At 41.1% G+C, this 20,648-nt stretch overlaps 1 protein-coding gene across 1 annotated transcript; it reads right to left on the bottom strand.

Annotated features, from left to right (window-relative positions):
• Positions 1-273: 273 nt before the first annotated feature.
• eppk1 (epiplakin 1) lies at positions 274-19,962 on the bottom strand. The gene is given in 4 exon segments (XM_051391479.1): positions 274-10,138; positions 10,141-15,123; positions 15,825-15,961; positions 19,824-19,962. Coding segments are annotated over 2 exon segments (13,821 nt in total). The 5' UTR covers positions 15,110-15,123; positions 15,825-15,961; positions 19,824-19,962; the 3' UTR covers positions 274-1,286.
• Between the last annotated feature and the right edge of the window lie 686 nt (positions 19,963-20,648).

The following is a 20,648-nucleotide window of genomic DNA, read 5'->3' as shown; positions in this document are numbered from 1 at the left end:
TACTATCAAGCTAAATTTACAGAATGGCCAAATTACTTCTTGTTGCACTCAAATATGCATTCAGTTCAGTGTTTCAAGTAAGAGACCTGTGTTAAGTGTTAACTTTTGATTTGCTTTTATTGTTGTTGATTCTAAATGTTTTCCAACCCATGTGGAGACTCTACAAATAGGAAACTCTTGTACAGTATCCGTCGTACAGAGTCAATACACATCAAGATCAGTACGTTATTTGAGATGTATGAGCAAAATTGTTGGGGAAAAAAAGCCAAGAAATAGTATTTACATCTTATTTATTGAGTCGCACAATGAAACAATTTGAATAAGAAAGGTTTTACAATAATTAAAGAAAAACAGGAAGTGTATGGCTGGCTTCCAGGTGAGGTCAAAGTAGGCCTAGCAAAACTAGGTACTGTACTCACATTTGACTTACTTAGAAAACAGATTTTTGTAAGAAAAAAATTACATTACATGTCAAACATAAGTCCAGTTTCTATAGGTGGAGTAAAAATACTTATATCAGTGTGAAAACAATCAAATCCATAGATCCCGCAAATGACAAGAAACAATAAAACAAGGAAAATAAGTATCACAGACCCAGAATGCTGGATACAACAATTACTGCCATGTATGTATTCAAATAAGATCAAAATTGGGTAATTACTCGAAAAAGACCAATATAGAAAAATGTATATATATGCTACTTTTTAGTCTTAACGCCCATTTAAAAAAAAAAAAACAACAAGCTTTTTTCACAGCAGACATTTGGCATACCAAACACAGGTAGCTAATAACTTTTAACTCCCTATTTGTATTGTATACTTTTTATGTGATTATTAAAATCTTAAAATTAGACAGTTTTTGCAGAGGTTTCAATGTCAGTTTCACCAGGTTGTGTTCACTTTAGGGTTTTAATAATGGACGAAATTGGTGTTTCAGTGCTATGGCCTTGGTTTTGTGCAGGCTGGCTCGAAGGTCTACAGTGCTCATGGTGATCACAAATTGTCAACAAGACACATCTCTTTATAATAGAATAACACATTTTCTATAATCCCTTTCTCAAACTCTTTTTCAAGCATGAATAACTAACAATATTCAGCACAGTACAGTATGCTATTTATTTTTCTGTCCAAATGTCTCTAAGGACAAACTAAAGAGTTTAAAAAAAGTGCAGTAAAATTATTTTGTGACTAAGAGAGAAAATAATACTAATTGCAGTTCTGTTTAAAAAAATCCAATAACACGAGCAAAGCACAAGAATTTATAGTTGTAGAAAGGTTTTCTTTCCTTTACTTGTGCAAAGGAAGTAAGCTAAGGCCTGTGATGGGATCTGTAACACACCTCTCAACCAGCTGGAGATAGGTGAGGTTCTCCTGAGTGTTGGGATCAAAGAAGCCCTTGGTGTCATCATCAGGGTCCGACAGAATCTGATTCATTTCCTCATCAAAGTAACCTCTTTCATATGCCACCTCTACAGGCACTCTGTGACTGTGCACTGGGTCAATTATGCCTCCTGTGGCAATTTGTGCTTCAAGGAGACGAATTCCGTGATCTTTCACAATGAGATCTTTTTTCAAGGCCTGGAACAAAGAAATTGTGTTTCCAGTGTAGGGATCTTTGTAACCAGTAACTGCTCTTTCTGCTGAAAGCAGCTTGTTTTTCCACTCACTGCCAACCACTCTTTCAGCCACAGCTTCCTCTACAGACAGTTTCTTGTTGTTCACTGGATCGATGACAAAGCCAGTGGCCGCTTGGGCCTCCAGTAGAACAAGAGAAGTTCCAGGAGTCAGCAGACGTTTGCTTTTTGCGTCATAGATACTTAGGGTCTCTTTGGTGGACTGCAGGTACACCCCGGCAATGCTGTTAGTTCCCTCTAAGTACTTACGTACTGACTCCATTTTGCTTATTTCTGTCACTGTGACATTTCCAGCGCTAAGATCTTTATAGAGGTCCTCATTGATGATTTGCGATTCAAGCAACTCAGTAGCAGTGACATCCTTTCTGATTCCATGAAATTTTTGAACTTCACTTGTCTCTGTGATTGTGGTGATAGTAGTTTTTGTTGTGCTGCTGTCCACTTTTGTTTCTGGTGGTTGGCATTTGACGATTGATGAAGATGAGGTTGTTGTGGTCTGCTGCTGAATGATGGTCAGAATGATTTCCAAAAAGCGTTCGATTGTGATTGATCCAGACTTGTACTGTTGCACAAGTTCTCTCCTCTTCTCCTCAGTGATGTATTTGGAGTAGAGCAGATCCCACAGAGACACTGTTGTTCCTTGGTATTTCCCTCCTGCTCTGGTTGTTGTGGTAGATTTCAGAATGAGTTTTGTTGCTTCATCAACAAAGAAATAGAACTCGCCTTTCTTAGCAATGACCAGTAAGCTAAGGCCTGTGATGGGATCTGTAACACACCTCTCAACCAGCTGGAGATAGGTGAGGTTCTCCTGAGTGTTGGGATCAAAGAAGCCCTTGGTGTCATCATCAGGGTCCGACAGAATCTGATTCATTTCCTCATCAAAGTAACCTCTTTCATATGCCACCTCTACAGGCACTCTGTGACTGTGCACTGGGTCAATTATGCCTCCAGTGGCAATTTGTGCTTCAAGGAGACGAATTCCGTGATCTTTCACAATGAGATCTTTTTTCAAGGCCTGGAACAAAGAAATTGTGTTTCCAGTGTAGGGATCTTTGTAACCAGTAACTGCTCTTTCTGCTGAAAGCAGCTTGTTTTTCCACTCACTGCCAACCACTCTTTCAGCCACAGCTTCCTCTACAGACAGTTTCTTGTTGTTCACTGGATCGATGACAAAGCCAGTGGCCGCTTGGGCCTCCAGTAGAACAAGAGAAGTTCCAGGAGTCAGCAGACGTTTGCTTTTTGCGTCATAGATACTTAGGGTCTCTTTGGTGGACTGCAGGTACACCCCGGCAATGCTGTTAGTTCCCTCTAAGTACTTACGTACTGACTCCATTTTGCTTATTTCTGTCACTGTGACATTTCCAGCGCTAAGATCTTTATAGAGGTCCTCATTGATGATTTGCGATTCAAGCAACTCAGTAGCAGTGACATCCTTTCTGATTCCATGAAATTTTTGAACTTCACTTGTCTCTGTGATTGTGGTGATAGTAGTTTTTGTTGTGCTGCTGTCCACTTTTGTTTCTGGTGGTTGGCATTTGACGATTGATGAAGATGAGGTTGTTGTGGTCTGCTGCTGAATGATGGTCAGAATGATTTCCAAAAAGCGTTCGATTGTGATTGATCCAGACTTGTACTGTTGCACAAGTTCTCTCCTCTTCTCCTCAGTGATGTATTTGGAGTAGAGCAGATCCCACAGAGACACTGTTGTTCCTTGGTATTTCCCTCCTGCTCTGGTTGTTGTGGTAGATTTCAGAATGAGTTTTGTTGCTTCATCAACAAAGAAATAGAACTCGCCTTTCTTAGCAATGACCAGTAAGCTAAGGCCTGTGATGGGATCTGTAACACACCTCTCAACCAGCTGGAGATAGGTGAGGTTCTCCTGAGTGTTGGGATCAAAGAAGCCCTTGGTGTCATCATCAGGGTCCGACAGAATCTGATTCATTTCCTCATCAAAGTAACCTCTTTCATATGCCACCTCTACAGGCACTCTGTGACTGTGCACTGGGTCAATTATGCCTCCTGTGGCAATTTGTGCTTCAAGGAGACGAATTCCGTGATCTTTCACAATGAGATCTTTTTTCAAGGCCTGGAACAAAGAAATTGTGTTTCCAGTGTAGGGATCTTTGTAACCAGTAACTGCTCTTTCTGCTGAAAGCAGCTTGTTTTTCCACTCACTGCCAACCACTCTTTCAGCCACAGCTTCCTCTACAGACAGTTTCTTGTTGTTCACTGGATCGATGACAAAGCCAGTGGCCGCTTGGGCCTCCAGTAGAACAAGAGAAGTTCCAGGAGTCAGCAGACGTTTGCTTTTTGCGTCATAGATACTTAGGGTCTCTTTGGTGGACTGCAGGTACACCCCGGCAATGCTGTTAGTTCCCTCTAAGTACTTACGTACTGACTCCATTTTGCTTATTTCTGTCACTGTGACATTTCCAGCGCTAAGATCTTTATAGAGGTCCTCATTGATGATTTGCGATTCAAGCAACTCAGTAGCAGTGACATCCTTTCTGATTCCATGAAATTTTTGAACTTCACTTGTCTCTGTGATTGTGGTGATAGTAGTTTTTGTTGTGCTGCTGTCCACTTTTGTTTCTGGTGGTTGGCATTTGACGATTGATGAAGATGAGGTTGTTGTGGTCTGCTGCTGAATGATGGTCAGAATGATTTCCAAAAAGCGTTCGATTGTGATTGATCCAGACTTGTACTGTTGCACAAGTTCTCTCCTCTTCTCCTCAGTGATGTATTTGGAGTAGAGCAGATCCCACAGAGACACTGTTGTTCCTTGGTATTTCCCTCCTGCTCTGGTTGTTGTGGTAGATTTCAGAATGAGTTTTGTTGCTTCATCAACAAAGAAATAGAACTCGCCTTTCTTAGCAATGACCAGTAAGCTAAGGCCTGTGATGGGATCTGTAACACACCTCTCAACCAGCTGGAGATAGGTGAGGTTCTCCTGAGTGTTGGGATCAAAGAAGCCCTTGGTGTCATCATCAGGGTCCGACAGAATCTGATTCATTTCCTCATCAAAGTAACCTCTTTCATATGCCACCTCTACAGGCACTCTGTGACTGTGCACTGGGTCAATTATGCCTCCTGTGGCAATTTGTGCTTCAAGGAGACGAATTCCGTGATCTTTCACAATGAGATCTTTTTTCAAGGCCTGGAACAAAGAAATTGTGTTTCCAGTGTAGGGATCTTTGTAACCAGTAACTGCTCTTTCTGCTGAAAGCAGCTTGTTTTTCCACTCACTGCCAACCACTCTTTCAGCCACAGCTTCCTCTACAGACAGTTTCTTGTTGTTCACTGGATCGATGACAAAGCCAGTGGCCGCTTGGGCCTCCAGTAGAACAAGAGAAGTTCCAGGAGTCAGCAGAAGTTTGCTTTTTGCGTCATAGATACTTAGGGTCTCTTTGGTGGACTGCAGGTACACCCCGGCAATGCTGTTAGTTCCCTCTAAGTACTTACGTACTGACTCCATTTTGCTTATTTCTGTCACTGTGACATTTCCAGCGCTAAGATCTTTATAGAGGTCCTCATTGATGATTTGCGATTCAAGCAACTCAGTAGCAGTGACATCCTTTCTGATTCCATGAAATTTTTGAACTTCACTTGTCTCTGTGATTGTGGTGATAGTAGTTTTTGTTGTGCTGCTGTCCACTTTTGTTTCTGGTGGTTGGCATTTGACGATTGATGAAGATGAGGTTGTTGTGGTCTGCTGCTGAATGATGGTCAGAATGATTTCCAAAAAGCGTTCGATTGTGATTGATCCAGACTTGTACTGTTGCACAAGTTCTCTCCTCTTCTCCTCAGTGATGTATTTGGAGTAGAGCAGATCCCACAGAGACACTGTTGTTCCTTGGTATTTCCCTCCTGCTCTGGTTGTTGTGGTAGATTTCAGAATGAGTTTTGTTGCTTCATCAACAAAGAAATAGAACTCGCCTTTCTTAGCAATGACCAGTAAGCTAAGGCCTGTGATGGGATCTGTAACACACCTCTCAACCAGCTGGAGATAGGTGAGGTTCTCCTGAGTGTTGGGATCAAAGAAGCCCTTGGTGTCATCATCAGGGTCCGACAGAATCTGATTCATTTCCTCATCAAAGTAACCTCTTTCATATGCCACCTCTACAGGCACTCTGTGACTGTGCACTGGGTCAATTATGCCTCCTGTGGCAATTTGTGCTTCAAGGAGACGAATTCCGTGATCTTTCACAATGAGATCTTTTGTCAAGGCCTGGAACAAAGAAATTGTGTTTCCAGTGTAGGGATCTTTGTAACCAGTAACTGCTCTTTCTGCTGAAAGCAGCTTGTTTTTCCACTCACTGCCAACCACTCTTTCAGCCACAGCTTCCTCTACAGACAGTTTCTTGTTGTTCACTGGATCAATGACAAAGCCAGTGGCCGCTTGGGCCTCCAGTAGAACAAGAGAAGTTCCAGGAGTCAGCAGACGTTTGCTTTTTGCGTCATAGATACTTAGGGTCTCTTTGGTGGACTGCAGGTACACCCCGGCAATGCTGTTAGTTCCCTCTAAGTACTTACGTACTGACTCCATTTTGCTTATTTCTGTCACTGTGACATTTCCAGCGCTAAGATCTTTGTAGAGGTCCTCATTGATGATTTGCGATTCAAGCAACTCAGTAGCAGTGACATCCTTTCTGATTCCATGAAATTTTTGAACTTCACTTGTCTCTGTGATTGTGGTGATAGTAGTTTTTGTTGTGCTGCTGTCCACTTTTGTTTCTGGTGGTTGGCATTTGACGATTGATGAAGATGAGGTTGTTGTGGTCTGCTGCTGAATGATGGTCAGAATGATTTCCAAAAAGCGTTCGATTGTGATTGATCCAGACTTGTACTGTTGCACAAGTTCTCTCCTCTTCTCCTCAGTGATGTATTTGGAGTAGAGCAGTTCCCACAGAGACACTGTTGTTCCTTGGTATTTCCCTCCTGCTCTGGTTGTTGTGGTAGATTTCAGAATGAGTTTTGTTGCTTCATCAACAAAGAAATAGAACTCGCCTTTCTTAGCAATGACCAGTAAGCTAAGGCCTGTGATGGGATCTGTAACACACCTCTCAACCAGCTGGAGATAGGTGAGGTTCTCCTGAGTGTTGGGATCAAAGAAGCCCTTGGTGTCATCATCAGGGTCCGACAGAATCTGATTCATTTCCTCATCAAAGTAACCTCTTTCATATGCCACCTCTACAGGCACTCTGTGACTGTGCACTGGGTCAATTATGCCTCCTGTGGCAATTTGTGCTTCAAGGAGACGAATTCCGTGATCTTTCACAATGAGATCTTTTTTCAAGGCCTGGAACAAAGAAATTGTGTTTCCAGTGTAGGGATCTTTGTAACCAGTAACTGCTCTTTCTGCTGAAAGCAGCTTGTTTTTCCACTCACTGCCAACCACTCTTTCAGCCACAGCTTCCTCTACAGACAGTTTCTTGTTGTTCACTGGATCGATGACAAAGCCAGTGGCCGCTTGGGCCTCCAGTAGAACAAGAGAAGTTCCAGGAGTCAGCAGACGTTTGCTTTTTGCGTCATAGATACTTAGGGTCTCTTTGGTGGACTGCAGGTACACCCCGGCAATGCTGTTAGTTCCCTCTAAGTACTTACGTACTGACTCCATTTTGCTTATTTCTGTCACTGTGACATTTCCAGCGCTAAGATCTTTATAGAGGTCCTCATTGATGATTTGCGATTCAAGCAACTCAGTAGCAGTGACATCCTTTCTGATTCCATGAAATTTTTGAACTTCACTTGTCTCTGTGATTGTGGTGATAGTAGTTTTTGTTGTGCTGCTGTCCACTTTTGTTTCTGGTGGTTGGCATTTGACGATTGATGATGATGAGGTTGTTGTGGTCTGCTGCTGAATGATGGTCAGAATGATTTCCAAAAAGCGTTCGATTGTGATTGATCCAGACTTGTACTGTTGCACAAGTTCTCTCCTCTTCTCCTCAGTGATGTATTTGGAGTAGAGCAGATCCCACAGAGACACTGTTGTTCCTTGGTATTTCCCTCCTGCTCTGGTTGTTGTGGTAGATTTCAGAATGAGTTTTGTTGCTTCATCAACAAAGAAATAGAACTCGCCTTTCTTAGCAATGACCAGTAAGCTAAGGCCTGTGATGGGATCTGTAACACACCTCTCAACCAGCTGGAGATAGGTGAGGTTCTCCTGAGTGTTGGGATCAAAGAAGCCCTTGGTGTCATCATCAGGGTCCGACAGAATCTGATTCATTTCCTCATCAAAGTAACCTCTTTCATATGCCACCTGTACAGGCACTCTGTGACTGTGCACTGGGTCAATTATGCCTCCTGTGGCAATTTGTGCTTCAAGGAGACGAATTCCGTGATCTTTCACAATGAGATCTTTTGTCAAGGCCTGGAACAAAGAAATTGTGTTTCCAGTGTAGGGATCTTTGTAACCAGTAACTGCTCTTTCTGCTGAAAGCAGCTTGTTTTTCCACTCACTGCCAACCACTCTTTCAGCCACAGCTTCCTCTACAGACAGTTTCTTGTTGTTCACTGGATCGATGACAAAGCCAGTGGCCGCTTGGGCCTCCAGTAGAACAAGAGAAGTTCCAGGAGTCAGCAGACCTTTGCTTTTTGCTTCATAGATACTTAGGGTCTCTTTGGTGGACTGCAGGTACACCCCGGCAATGCTGTTAGTTCCCTCTAAGTACTTACGTACTGACTCCATTTCGCTTACTTCTGTCACTGTGACATTTCCAGCGCTAAGATCTTTGTAGAGGTCCTCATTGATGATTTGCGATTCAAGCAACTCAGTAGCAGTGACATCCTTTCTGATTCCATGAAATTTTTGAACTTCACTTGTCTCTGTGATTGTGGTGATAGTAGTTTTTGTTGTGCTGCTGTCCACTTTTGTTTCTGGTGGTTGGCATTTGACGATTGATGAAGATGAGGTTGTTGTGGTCTGCTGCTGAATGATGGTCAGAATGATTTCCAAAAAGCGTTCGATTGTGATTGATCCAGACTTGTACTGTTGCACAAGTTCTCTCCTCTTCTCCTCAGTGATGTATTTGGAGTAGAGCAGTTCCCACAGAGACACTGTTGTTCCTTGGTATTTCCCTCCTGCTCTGGTTGTTGTGGTAGATTTCAGAATGAGTTTTGTTGCTTCATCAACAAAGAAATAGAACTCGCCTTTCTTAGCAATGACCAGTAAGCTAAGGCCTGTGATGGGATCTGTAACACACCTCTCAACCAGCTGGAGATAGGTGAGGTTCTCCTGAGTGTTGGGATCAAAGAAGCCCTTGGTGTCATCATCAGGGTCCGACAGAATCTGATTCATTTCCTCATCAAAGTAACCTCTTTCATATGCCACCTCTACAGGCACTCTGTGACTGTGCACTGGGTCAATTATGCCTCCTGTGGCAATTTGTGCTTCAAGGAGACGAATTCCGTGATCTTTCACAATGAGATCTTTTTTCAAGGCCTGGAACAAAGAAATTGTGTTTCCAGTGTAGGGATCTTTGTAACCAGTAACTGCTCTTTCTGCTGAAAGCAGCTTGTTTTTCCACTCACTGCCAACCACTCTTTCAGCCACAGCTTCCTCTACAGACAGTTTCTTGTTGTTCACTGGATCGATGACAAAGCCAGTGGCCGCTTGGGCCTCCAGTAGAACAAGAGAAGTTCCAGGAGTCAGCAGACGTTTGCTTTTTGCGTCATAGATACTTAGGGTCTCTTTGGTGGACTGCAGGTACACCCCGGCAATGCTGTTAGTTCCCTCTAAGTACTTACGTACTGACTCCATTTTGCTTATTTCTGTCACTGTGACATTTCCAGCGCTAAGATCTTTATAGAGGTCCTCATTGATGATTTGCGATTCAAGCAACTCAGTAGCAGTGACATCCTTTCTGATTCCATGAAATTTTTGAACTTCACTTGTCTCTGTGATTGTGGTGATAGTAGTTTTTGTTGTGCTGCTGTCCACTTTTGTTTCTGGTGGTTGGCATTTGACGATTGATGAAGATGAGGTTGTTGTGGTCTGCTGCTGAATGATGGTCAGAATGATTTCCAAAAAGCGTTCGATTGTGATTGATCCAGACTTGTACTGTTGCACAAGTTCTCTCCTCTTCTCCTCAGTGATGTATTTGGAGTAGAGCAGATCCCACAGAGACACTGTTGTTCCTTGGTATTTCCCTCCTGCTCTGGTTGTTGTGGTAGATTTCAGATTGAGTTTTGTTGCTTCATCAACAAAGAAATAGAACTCGCCTTTCTTAGCAATGACCAGTAAGCTAAGGCCTGTGATGGGATCTGTAACACACCTCTCAACCAGCTGGAGATAGGTGAGGTTCTCCTGAGTGTTGGGATCAAAGAAGCCCTTGGTGTCATCATCAGGGTCCGACAGAATCTGATTCATTTCCTCATCAAAGTAACCTCTTTCATATGCCACCTCTACAGGCACTCTGTGACTGTGCACTGGGTCAATTATGCCTCCTGTGGCAATTTGTGCTTCAAGGAGACGAATTCCGTGATCTTTCACAATGAGATCTTTTTCAAGGCCTGGAACAAAGAAATTGTGTTTCCAGTGTAGGGATCTTTGTAACCAGTAACTGCTCTTTCTGCTGAAAGCAGCTTGTTTTTCCACTCACTGCCAACCACTCTTTGAGCCACAGATTCCTCTACAGACAGTTTCTTGTTGTTCACTGGATCAATGACAAAGCCAGTGGCCGCTTGGGCCTCCAGTAGAACAAGAGAAGTTCCAGGAGTCAGCAGACCTTTGCTTTTTGCTTCATAGATGCTCATAACTTTCTTTGTAGATTCAACTCTGACACCTGCTATACAGTTTGTAGCTCCAAGGTACTTCTGAATTGATTCCATTTTGTTAACATTCTCTTCAGTTACTTCACCTTTAATAATCTGTGTGAAAAGGTCTTTTGAGATAATGTTGGACTCATACAGCTCACTGGCTGAGACCTGCTTTCTTAGTCCTTTGAACTTTCTTTCTTTGGATGATACCTCTGTAATGATAACAGTGAGTATTTCAATGATCTTCTCAATGTTCATGGCTCCTGTCTTGTATTGTTGTATGAGCTGCTGCCGTTTTTGTTCTGATATGTATTCAGATAGCAACACTTCCCACAATGTCACCTCTTTGTTTTTAAATTTTCCTGCATTAATGGAAATATGTTTGTTTTTGAATGTGAGCTCTATTTTCTCATCTGTGTGAAACACGTGGGATTCTTCTTCAAACAGAGGTAGAAGAAGTAGCCCGGTTTCAGGATCTTTCTCACATCGCTTCATGAGCTGAAGGTACGAGAGGTTTTGTTTGGTATTAGGGTCAAAGAATCCCTTTGCGTCATCAGTGGGGTTCAACAGAATTTTGCTAATTTCTTCATTGACAAACCCCTTTTTAATAGCAACATGAACAGGTAGTCTGTGACTTTGATGAGGGTCAATTATTCCTCCTGTTGCTAGCTGTGCCTCAAGAAGATGAATGCCATTGCTTCTTTGAATCAGCTTTTCATTCATGGCTTCAAACAGTGATATTGTTGCATCTGTGTATGGATCTTTGTAGCCAGTAACAGCTCGTTCAGCTGAGAGAAGTTGCTCATGTACATCTGGTCCAATTACTTTCTCTTTAGCTGCTTCATCAACAGCATAGAACTTGTTTTTGAGAGGATCTATGACCCATCCTGTTGCAGCCTGTGCTTCAAGAAGTAAAAGTGCAAGGCCAGGTGTCAACAGATCTTTCTTTTTTGCATCATATATGCTCATTACTTTCTGAGATGGATGAACTTTAATTCCAGCAATGCTTCCGATTCCCTTCAGGTATCCTCTTACAGGTTCCTTTTGGGTTACTGCTTCAAAAGCGAGATTTCCTTCTTTCACCTGTTTGAATGTATTTGCATCAATGATATCAGAATCCAGTAGTTGTTGTGCAGAGACAGGCTTTCGCAGGCCCATTGTCATTTTGGGAGTTTCACTCTTCTCCAGTTTTTCAATGGTGGAGATCACTAATGTGATGATGGTTTCTATGCTGATCTTCCTTGTTCTATAGTTTTCAGTGAATTCAAGCCGTTGATCCTCAGTGAAGTACCCAGAGTGAATCAAGTCCCACAGAGAAACAGATTTTCCTGAGTAGCGTCCAATTGATATACTCACAGCTGTCTTTTCAAACTCTTGCTTTATCTCTGTGTCAGTATACATTTTTGCCTTTGGTCCTGTAGCTTTTGGTGTGTCATTCAGTGGCAGGAGAAACAGTCCTGTTTCCTTATCTTTGACACATCTGCCCACCATCTCCATGTATGTCAGATTGTCATGTGTCTTTGGGTCAAAAAAGCCTTTTGTGTCATCAGTTGGGTCTGATAGGATTTGGTTGAGTTCTGCATCAAAATATCCTTTCTTGTATGCAACCTCAAGGGGTAAGTGAAGACACTTCAAGGGATCAATGATACCACCTGTAGCAATCTGAGCCTCAAGTAAACGGATTCCATGCTGCTTGACAATTAGATCCTTTTGCAAGGCTTGGAAAAGTGAAATCTTTTGACCAGTGTAGGGATCTTGGTAACCAGTGACAGCCCTCTCTGCAGACAAAAGTTTTTCATACATCTGTGGACTAATTACCTTGTTTTTGAGAGCTTGTTCCACTGTATGTTTTTTGTTTTTCACAGGATCGACAATGAACCCTGTGGCAGCTTGTGCTTCAAGGAGGCAAAGGGCAGTGCCAGGTGTGAGAATGCCAATTCTCTGTGCCTCATAGATGCTTAGCTTCTGATTGGAGGGTTGCAGAATCACACCAGCCACACAACTTTTCCCTTGTAGGTAGGCTCTCACACTGTCGATTTTCATCACATCGGTGCTGGTCATTGCTCCATCAATCAAACTGTTGTATGTTGTTTCATCCACAATTTCAAGCTCCAAAAGATCCACAACAGAGATCTCTCCTCTGAGACCTTCAAAGTTCAGCCCTGCTTGCTGTTTTATCTCCTTGCCCTCAACGATCTCTAAAATGGTGACAATGAGTTGCTCAATTGTGATTTTCCTTGACCTGAAGAGCTTGAAAAACTCCTGTCTTTTGTCCTCAGACAGATACTCTGAATTGATAAGATCCCACAGTGTTATGTGCTTGCCCTTGAACCTGCCATACTTAACAGTAACTGTTGTTGTTTTGAACGTTTCCCTCATATTATCATCTATAATGATTTTGTTACTTTTGCTTTTGAGTGGCAAGAGGCAGAGACCTGTACTAGGATCTTTGACACATCTTTCCATGAGCTTCAAGTATGTCAGGTTCTCATGGGTGTTGGGGTCAAAGAATCCTTTGGTATCATCACTGGGATCATCCAGGATCTGATTCATTTCCTCATTAAAGTATCCCCTCTGATAGGCCACATGGACAGGAATGCGATGGCTGTTCACTGGGTCAATGATCCCACCAGTGGCAATTTGTGCCTCCAGGAGTCGAATTCCATGGTCTTTTAGGATGAGATCTTTTTGCATGGCTTGGAACAAAGAAATTATCTTGCCATCATATGGATCTTTGTACCCAGTGACTGCTTTCTCTGCAGAGCGCAACTTTTGACAGACATCAGGCCCCACAATCTTTGCTTTCACAGCATCATCCACTGAAAACTTCCTGTTTCCAATAGGGTCAATAATGAACCCTGTTGCTGCCTGTGCCTCCAGTAGAATCAGAGCAGTTCCTGGCATCAGCTTTCCTTTTTGTTTGGCTTGGTAGATGGTCATGATTTGAGAATCAGGAAGCAGAATACCTGCAATGCTGTCTTTCCCCTGTAGGTATACATTTACATTTTCATCCTCTATCACGTCCTTCACTGACACTTTTCCCTTTTTCAGATCCTCCAGGACCTCCTTACTAATGATATCTGCATCCACAAGCTGTTTGGCTGTGACAGTTTCTCTGATGCCTTCAAAAACAACTTGAGTTGTTTTTACAGATTTTTCTATGATTTCCAGAACCGTTGTGATGATCGTCTTGATAGTGAGCTTCCCTTGTCTGTACTTTTGAATGATGTCTCTTCTCTGATGTTCATCAAAGTAGTCTGACATCAGGAGTTCCCACAGAGATACTGTCATTCCCATGTACTTCCCACATGTCACTTTCACCTTCTCCTCTTTGAAGGACTTTTTAGTTTGGTAGTCAATGAAGTCAAAATTCAGTCTGTCTGACTTATCAAGGAGAGGGAGGAGGCACAGTCCTGTGATGGGATCAGTGACGCACCTTTCCATCAGCTGAAGATAAGTTAGATTGTTTTCTGTGTTTGGATCAAAAAATCCTTTTGTGTCATCCCCTGAATCCTCTAGTATTTTGTTCATTTCTTCATCAAAATAACCTCTCTTGAAGGCCACTTCTGTCGGAAGTCTGTGACTGTTGATTGGATCTATTATTCCACCTGTAGCGATTTGTGCCTCAAGTAGGCGGATCCCATGTTCCTTAACAATGAGGTCTTTTGAGAGTGCTTGAAAGAGGGATATAATTTCACCTGTATATGGGTCTTTGTACCCAGTTACTGCCCGCTCAGCAGAACGCAGCTTTGCATGATATTCTGGGCCAATGAGTTTGTTTTTGATGGCTTCATCCACAGTGTACTTTTTATTTTCCACAGGATCAATCAGGAATCCAGTCGCGGCTTGTGCCTCCAGTAGAACTAGTGCTGTTCCAGGCATCAGTATGCCTTGCTTCATGGCTTGATAAATGCTCATTCTCTGATTTGACGAGAGTACAGCAATGCCTGCGATACTGCCTTTGCCCTCCAAGTATTCTTTCACTGTTTCCATCAACATCACATCCTGTGTTGTGGTCTTTCCCTTCTGTAGGTCATCAAATGTTTCTTTGTCAATAATCTTTGATTCAAGGAGTTCAGTGGAGGAAATACCTCTTCGCAGACCTTTGAAGGTGATGCAAACCGGAAGAAGCAACAGGCCTGTGTCAGGCTCCACAGTGCATTTCTCTAGGAGGTTTTGGTAGTTAAGATTTTCTTGTGAGCTTGGATTGTAGAACACTTTGAGCTCTGACATCTGGTTATCAAGCAACCCTTTTTCATAGTAGCCCTTTTGAATTGCTAATTCAACTGGAATATTTTTCTTCTCAACAGGATCAAACAGGCCTTGTGTGGCTATCTGTGCTTCCAGCAGCCTCAATCCCAAGTCTCTTGGAACTAGATCTTTTTGCATAGCTTGGAATACAGATATCATTTGGTTGGTGTAGGGGTCTGTATAGCCAGTGACAGCTTTCTCTGCTGTGAGGAGTTTCTCTTTCATTTCTGGTCCAACTATTCCCTCTTTAACAGCATCTGCAACCGGAAGTATTCGATTGTTTATTGGGTCTACGATGCCCACTGTGGCTGCTTGTGCTTCAAGCAGGGCTAATGCTGTTCCTGGCTTAAGAAGACGTTTTTTCATGGCTTGGTATATGGTTATTTTCTCCTTTGTTTTCTCCAGAAATATGCCAGCCACAGGTTTGTGGACTTCTGTGTAGCCATTTTGCTTCACCTCAGTGTCCATCTTGACCTAAAGAGCTGTGTGACACAGAAACACTAGCTTAGATTAGTTTAGATAATGCATGCATTGTCTCTTAGTAACATTTAAAATGTATTTTTGTATTCATCACAAAAATGTATACCGGTATACACATATTCTTATTAAGAAGCTTTGTATAGTGTTGAAATCATATGCAATCCCTTATGATTGATATGAAAATGATCTAGGTACTGTGTCAAAGTGATACAAAAAATTGACAAATGCACTCAGTGCAGTTTAATAGGTACCACTTGCTAAAATTGTTTTTAGCCTTGGAATAAATTCTACCTTCATTAAGTGCAGTTTTTGTTAAAACTGTTTTAGAGAGGTGCTGACTCAACTGTATTTTGTAGGCTATAGTTTATGGTGCTGTGGAACTGTGTTGCGTTAATACTGAGAAGTGTTCATTATTGACCGTAAAGTTTAATGAACATCTTTCTAACACAGTTTCAATAAAAACTGATGACCTTGATGAAGGCAGGATTGTTTGCATCTGTGCAATTATTTGTCATATATATATATTATTCAGACGTTCTCCAAATAGGGTGTGTTAAGAATTTTTAAAAAAATAAGCAATCCTTTCACCGTTCTAGCTCTGCCTTTCTTCCACTTTTAGTGGGTAGTAAGGTTCACCTGTTGCCCTCAGAGATCTAAACGTGAATGGCACCCATAAAATATGTCTTCCAACTTCATTTCAAACCTTTTAGCTTCCTTGAAGTGTCTGTGTGCGGTCTCAGATCCTTGGATGCTTCTCACCGCCCCAGAATCCAGGATAAATAAAGACCAAAGGTACCCAGGCTTTTATGGCCAGAGCCCCAGGGCTTTGTAGTTCCGGCTCTGTAGAGATAAGGCAAGCCAAATAAGTTTTATCAAATCTCTTTCTTACAACTGTTTGTGATTTGATAATGTGATTATTTTACGACATGTTTCTTTTTTTTTTATCGTGTACTCTAAATATTTATTGCCCTTTCTTTTGTTTTACAGCTATACCATAAAATTAAATTGACACCACCAGACACCTGATATCAGATAAGTTATCAACAAAGATTTAAAAAAGCAATGTTTACGAGGGTGATATTAATACTGACCTAATTCAATACAATTGCTTTTTAGCCATAAAAATAAATGACAACAACAAACATAAAAGAGGAAGAGAAATTAAATATTTTTGTAGCATGAATAGTATTTCCAGTACAGACTTCCTTCCTACAGACTTTTGGGTACATGTAAAAGGTTATGTATGTAGGAGACATGAATAAACAGTAAAAAGTGGTTAGGGAATTGTAAATGTAAAGATACATTTGATTCAATAAAAAAAAAAAAAAACAACCTCCCAGTAAATGTAATTATATTCTACTTCAGGCCTTTATTTTACATACCCACATTTCTCTTCCTATTTCATCACGTCTTGTTTCAGATTAGAAAAGAACTCCCTGCAAGTTCACAGACACGTTTCACAAGCATCTTGTATTTGCTTTGGCATGACGAGACCTAAAACTTCAAAACTGGAAAAGCCAGATGCCCAGTGTTGTAACAACTGGCATGGAAATACACAAACGTTACACTCTTAACCCTTTAAACCTCATAATTACAATTCTCAATATTTTTTCCTTTGTTTTTGTTCCCCACCTACTCCTGAAGGAAATATCTGGCTCTTTATCTGCTAAACTCCACTATGGTCATCAGCTACAGTCGCTAACTTTGTCTGTCTGCAGAGGTTTTTTTGCTGAAAATACCTGCCTGCTGCAGCTAAACTGACATTATTAAGAATTTGCTTAAAAATGCTAAAATTCTACACATTTTCTGTGGGCTTGTCACTATGAGCACTTTATTTCACATACAAGTAGTCATGTGATCCATTGTCCATTATAGAAAAGCTTAAGGGCAGGCTATATTTTAAACCTTGAGGTCATACAATTTGCTGCTGCAGTTAGTTTAGTCAGTAAATGCATCAGTGAAGTTTAATCTAAGTCTAACTTTCAAGAAAATCTAATTGTGTTTGTATTTTTTTTAAGGAAGTTTTTCTGTTTTGGATCCTATGAAAAGATTGAAATCAAAAGAAATAAGAAGATGTAGTAATAAAAACACAAAAAAAGACCATAACATTGAAGTTTGATCAAACACTGTACTGTACTGTACTGTAGGAATGCTGCTATCTGGAAACTTTTGGCTTTTCCCACTGTCTTGATAGGTTAGAGGTTGTGTTTTATGTGATAGATTATGTCATGCCCACCAGTTAGCAGTAAACATAATCATTCATGATCAGGAAAAAGGTGTGGAGGGGAACTCGGCCATGAAGTACACAAACATGCTCACTACATTAATATTTCCACATGTTACTTACTGTTGGAATTGTGTCTGAAAATAATTAGCTTTACTGCTTGAGATGGAAATCACCACCTGTCATTCAAGCATTTTTTTTTTTTTTTTTTTTTACCACAATAGCTTGTGAAGTCCCATGTAATTAAAGATAGCACTCTACTGTAATTTATAATCTCAGTGGACTAAAGGTGTGTACTGTTTTTTCACTACATGCAATGTAAAACCCGTGAGGTCACTATGCTGCAATTACAACATCATGACTATGAGAACTTGCAGTCCATGTTACACAAACTTATGCTCATGTAAAAAAAGAAAAAAGATTGTATTTGAACAACAGCAGCAGTTATGTGGTTCTGTATCCGCCTGCAACCGCTGAGTTTGCTGTTTGATACTGACACCCGCTTTGTAAATGTTTTAGATGTTGAACATTTACTTTACATTTATTACGCTGTATGAGTTTGCTTATCGTGTCGTGAAGGCAAATGTTTGAAGCTAAAGAGTTACCACACAGTGTAAACGTACTGTAGCTGTTTAATGTTCACATGCTGCTTTTAAGTCAAATTACTTGACTCTCCTGTCCCTCAGTACCCTTTTATAAGTAAATACTTAATCTCTGATGTTTAATCTTGTGGTGGTGTTATACTGAAATACATTATAGTCAGAGATCTTTGAATTTCTTTGTCCTTCCCACTTACACACATTAGGAGGGCAGGATATTAGAAACACCTCTGAATATAATGCAGTCCAGTACATCATCACTAACTATAACCTCAATGCTAAAACATCATTTAATTAACACCTTTGTGTCTGTGTCAAAGAAAACCTAAACATTAGAGACTGTATGTAGACTGTATTGCACAACAGTAACATTGGATTGTATAAGATTGTACAGTTATATGTCGTTATACCTCATTATCTGTTTATAATCTGTTACTTATTAGAGCTGAATGATTAATACGCCCATTATGTTCTTGGTTTGGTCAGAAGAATTTGAAGCACCCTCTTCACACAAAAGATACTTAATTTACAAAAAAATGAAAAAATGAAAATTGGCACATTTAATGAACTGCGTTGCGTGTCTGCTTGAGAACAATTAATATTTTGGCAAAATGGTTGTTGATTAATTTATTGTTGATCAACTAGTCAATGAATCAATGAATCGTTACAGGGTTAGGGTACTCTTTTTGTTTAATGGATGTATATATTTTGGGTCTTTTTCCCCCCTTTATTAGACATTAAGGCTTGGAAGATGGACAAGGAAAAGGGAGAGAGGGATGACACACAGCAAAGGGCCACAGATTGGATGCGAACCAGCAAGGACTCATCCCCAACCCATGGGGCGCCTGCTCTACCAGGTGAGCCATCAGGACGCTTCGTTACAGCTCTGATTCTAATGACTTTACCGTTACTTTAACGGGGTCATGAGACAATATATAGCATCAGTGTTTTCATTCGTTCTTTCAGCCTATAAAGCAAACCTGGTTGACTTTGACGAGATGTTTAATGATTAAAATAAGTCATTTTTTATACCAGCAGTTTAATAGGAGACTTTATATTAATTTTGTGTAAAGTAAAGCTTGATTTACGGCAAAAAGTGAAACTATTCTCAGTGACTGTCTAATGACTTTGCTTTTGATGCTAATTAAAGTTACGCCTACTTGTCAGAATGAGTTGTAGGTCTTCTAACTCTGTTGCTTCTACTTAGCCAAGACTCTGTCTGAATGACGAGAAGATTTCATAGTTGACAACCCCTCAAACTGACTATCTTTGTGCCTTGAAGCAAGGGTTGTAAACCAGGTTGATACCACACTGCAAATTGCCTGTTTGCTCTCACCTTTGGGTTACGAGCCCCTTTGCATCACATCAGTGAAGTCTTTATCATTGTGGTGCATTCTTGACATCACCTCAGCAATATAAAAACCGGAATGAATGAGGCAATGGAGTATCGTGGAGAGTTGCATCACAGTTTCTGTAACTGTAATGATATTGTCATTAATGCGTGTCATAAGCCAGAGGGTGATGTAGACACAGTGTACAGACTTGTCGAAAGCCTCAACAGTGACTTAGAGGCTGTATTTTAATAAGTGTGGGCAAAGGTAATCAGAGAGGAATGTTTGCTTTCTCTTTTTATCAGGAGGGTGTTGGCTGATAGTGCAGGAAACAGTTAGTTCTTCACATCTGGCCGTACAACTTTATCTCACTTTGTCCCACACAGGAAAATTAACTTAATGTGGTTTTACTTTAACAAAACTTTCAATGAACTTTCACTGACTGAGCTTTTCCTTGAGATGCGTCTTCTTTTTTTATCAGCTTAGAAACAAATTAGATAAATTATTGAAGTTTTAAATCACCAATGTTTGAAAAAAAAATCTCTTACCTGATGTTACTGGAGTGCTCAAAGTTCTGCTCTGGTTATCACTGGTTAGCAGTCAGTCTCAGCTGGTACGAGAGGCACAGGGTTTTTGAGGTGATCCCAACACCACAGGCACAGTCCTCTGTGCTCACTGGTCAGATATACAGCAGATCCAGCTGTTAGGTCCCTCCCCTTCCCTACAGGACCAGCCTCCACTCCTCAGACTGTGAGGCAGTAACAGCCGGAGGTCTTTTTGCACTGAACTCAGGATGCCAGAAATTCCTGTAGACTTCCTCGGGGCGCTTCCATTGTGTTCTTAAAACAATAAGAGCGAGCAAATTGATCCTTTCTGAGCAATATATAAGTGAGCAATTAGCAAGCTGACACTATAATATGTGTACATTCAAATCTTAAAGGTTATTCTGGTCAAACACAAAGGTCTCAAACCCCTCTGTGTCTTTTATTGATGTACAGTAAAACATTTCTTTCTCACCAAGACTCTTATGTTCCTTATCTAACCAGCCAAGTTTTGACAAGCTTAGCCGGTTACCGGGTGATTACAGAGGGCTTTGTCTCTGTGTGTGTGTATGTGAGTGTGAACTTCCCTCAGGTTTGGCAGGTTTTGCACTGTGAGTAGCAAAGACTTAGAGAATAGTAGGAGGAAGAAGGAGGGGGGGTATGTGTCTTCAACAGCAATTTAAAAAATCAATTGCGTCACAAAACAGACAACTTGTGCAGAAAACACCTGTTATTAGCGCATAAACCAGACGCAAAGACATTACTCACATACTAGTGACGACATGGTTCAGTGACTACATTGGAAACAATTAGCAGACAGTTTGTCCAGGT

This window comes from Dicentrarchus labrax, unplaced genomic scaffold, assembly GCF_905237075.1.
Source record: "Dicentrarchus labrax unplaced genomic scaffold, dlabrax2021, whole genome shotgun sequence".
In the NCBI taxonomy this organism is placed as follows: domain Eukaryota; kingdom Metazoa; phylum Chordata; class Actinopteri; family Moronidae; genus Dicentrarchus; species Dicentrarchus labrax.
The sequence above is the reverse complement of the archived record's forward strand: the minus strand, read 5'-3'. Positions and strand labels throughout refer to the sequence as shown.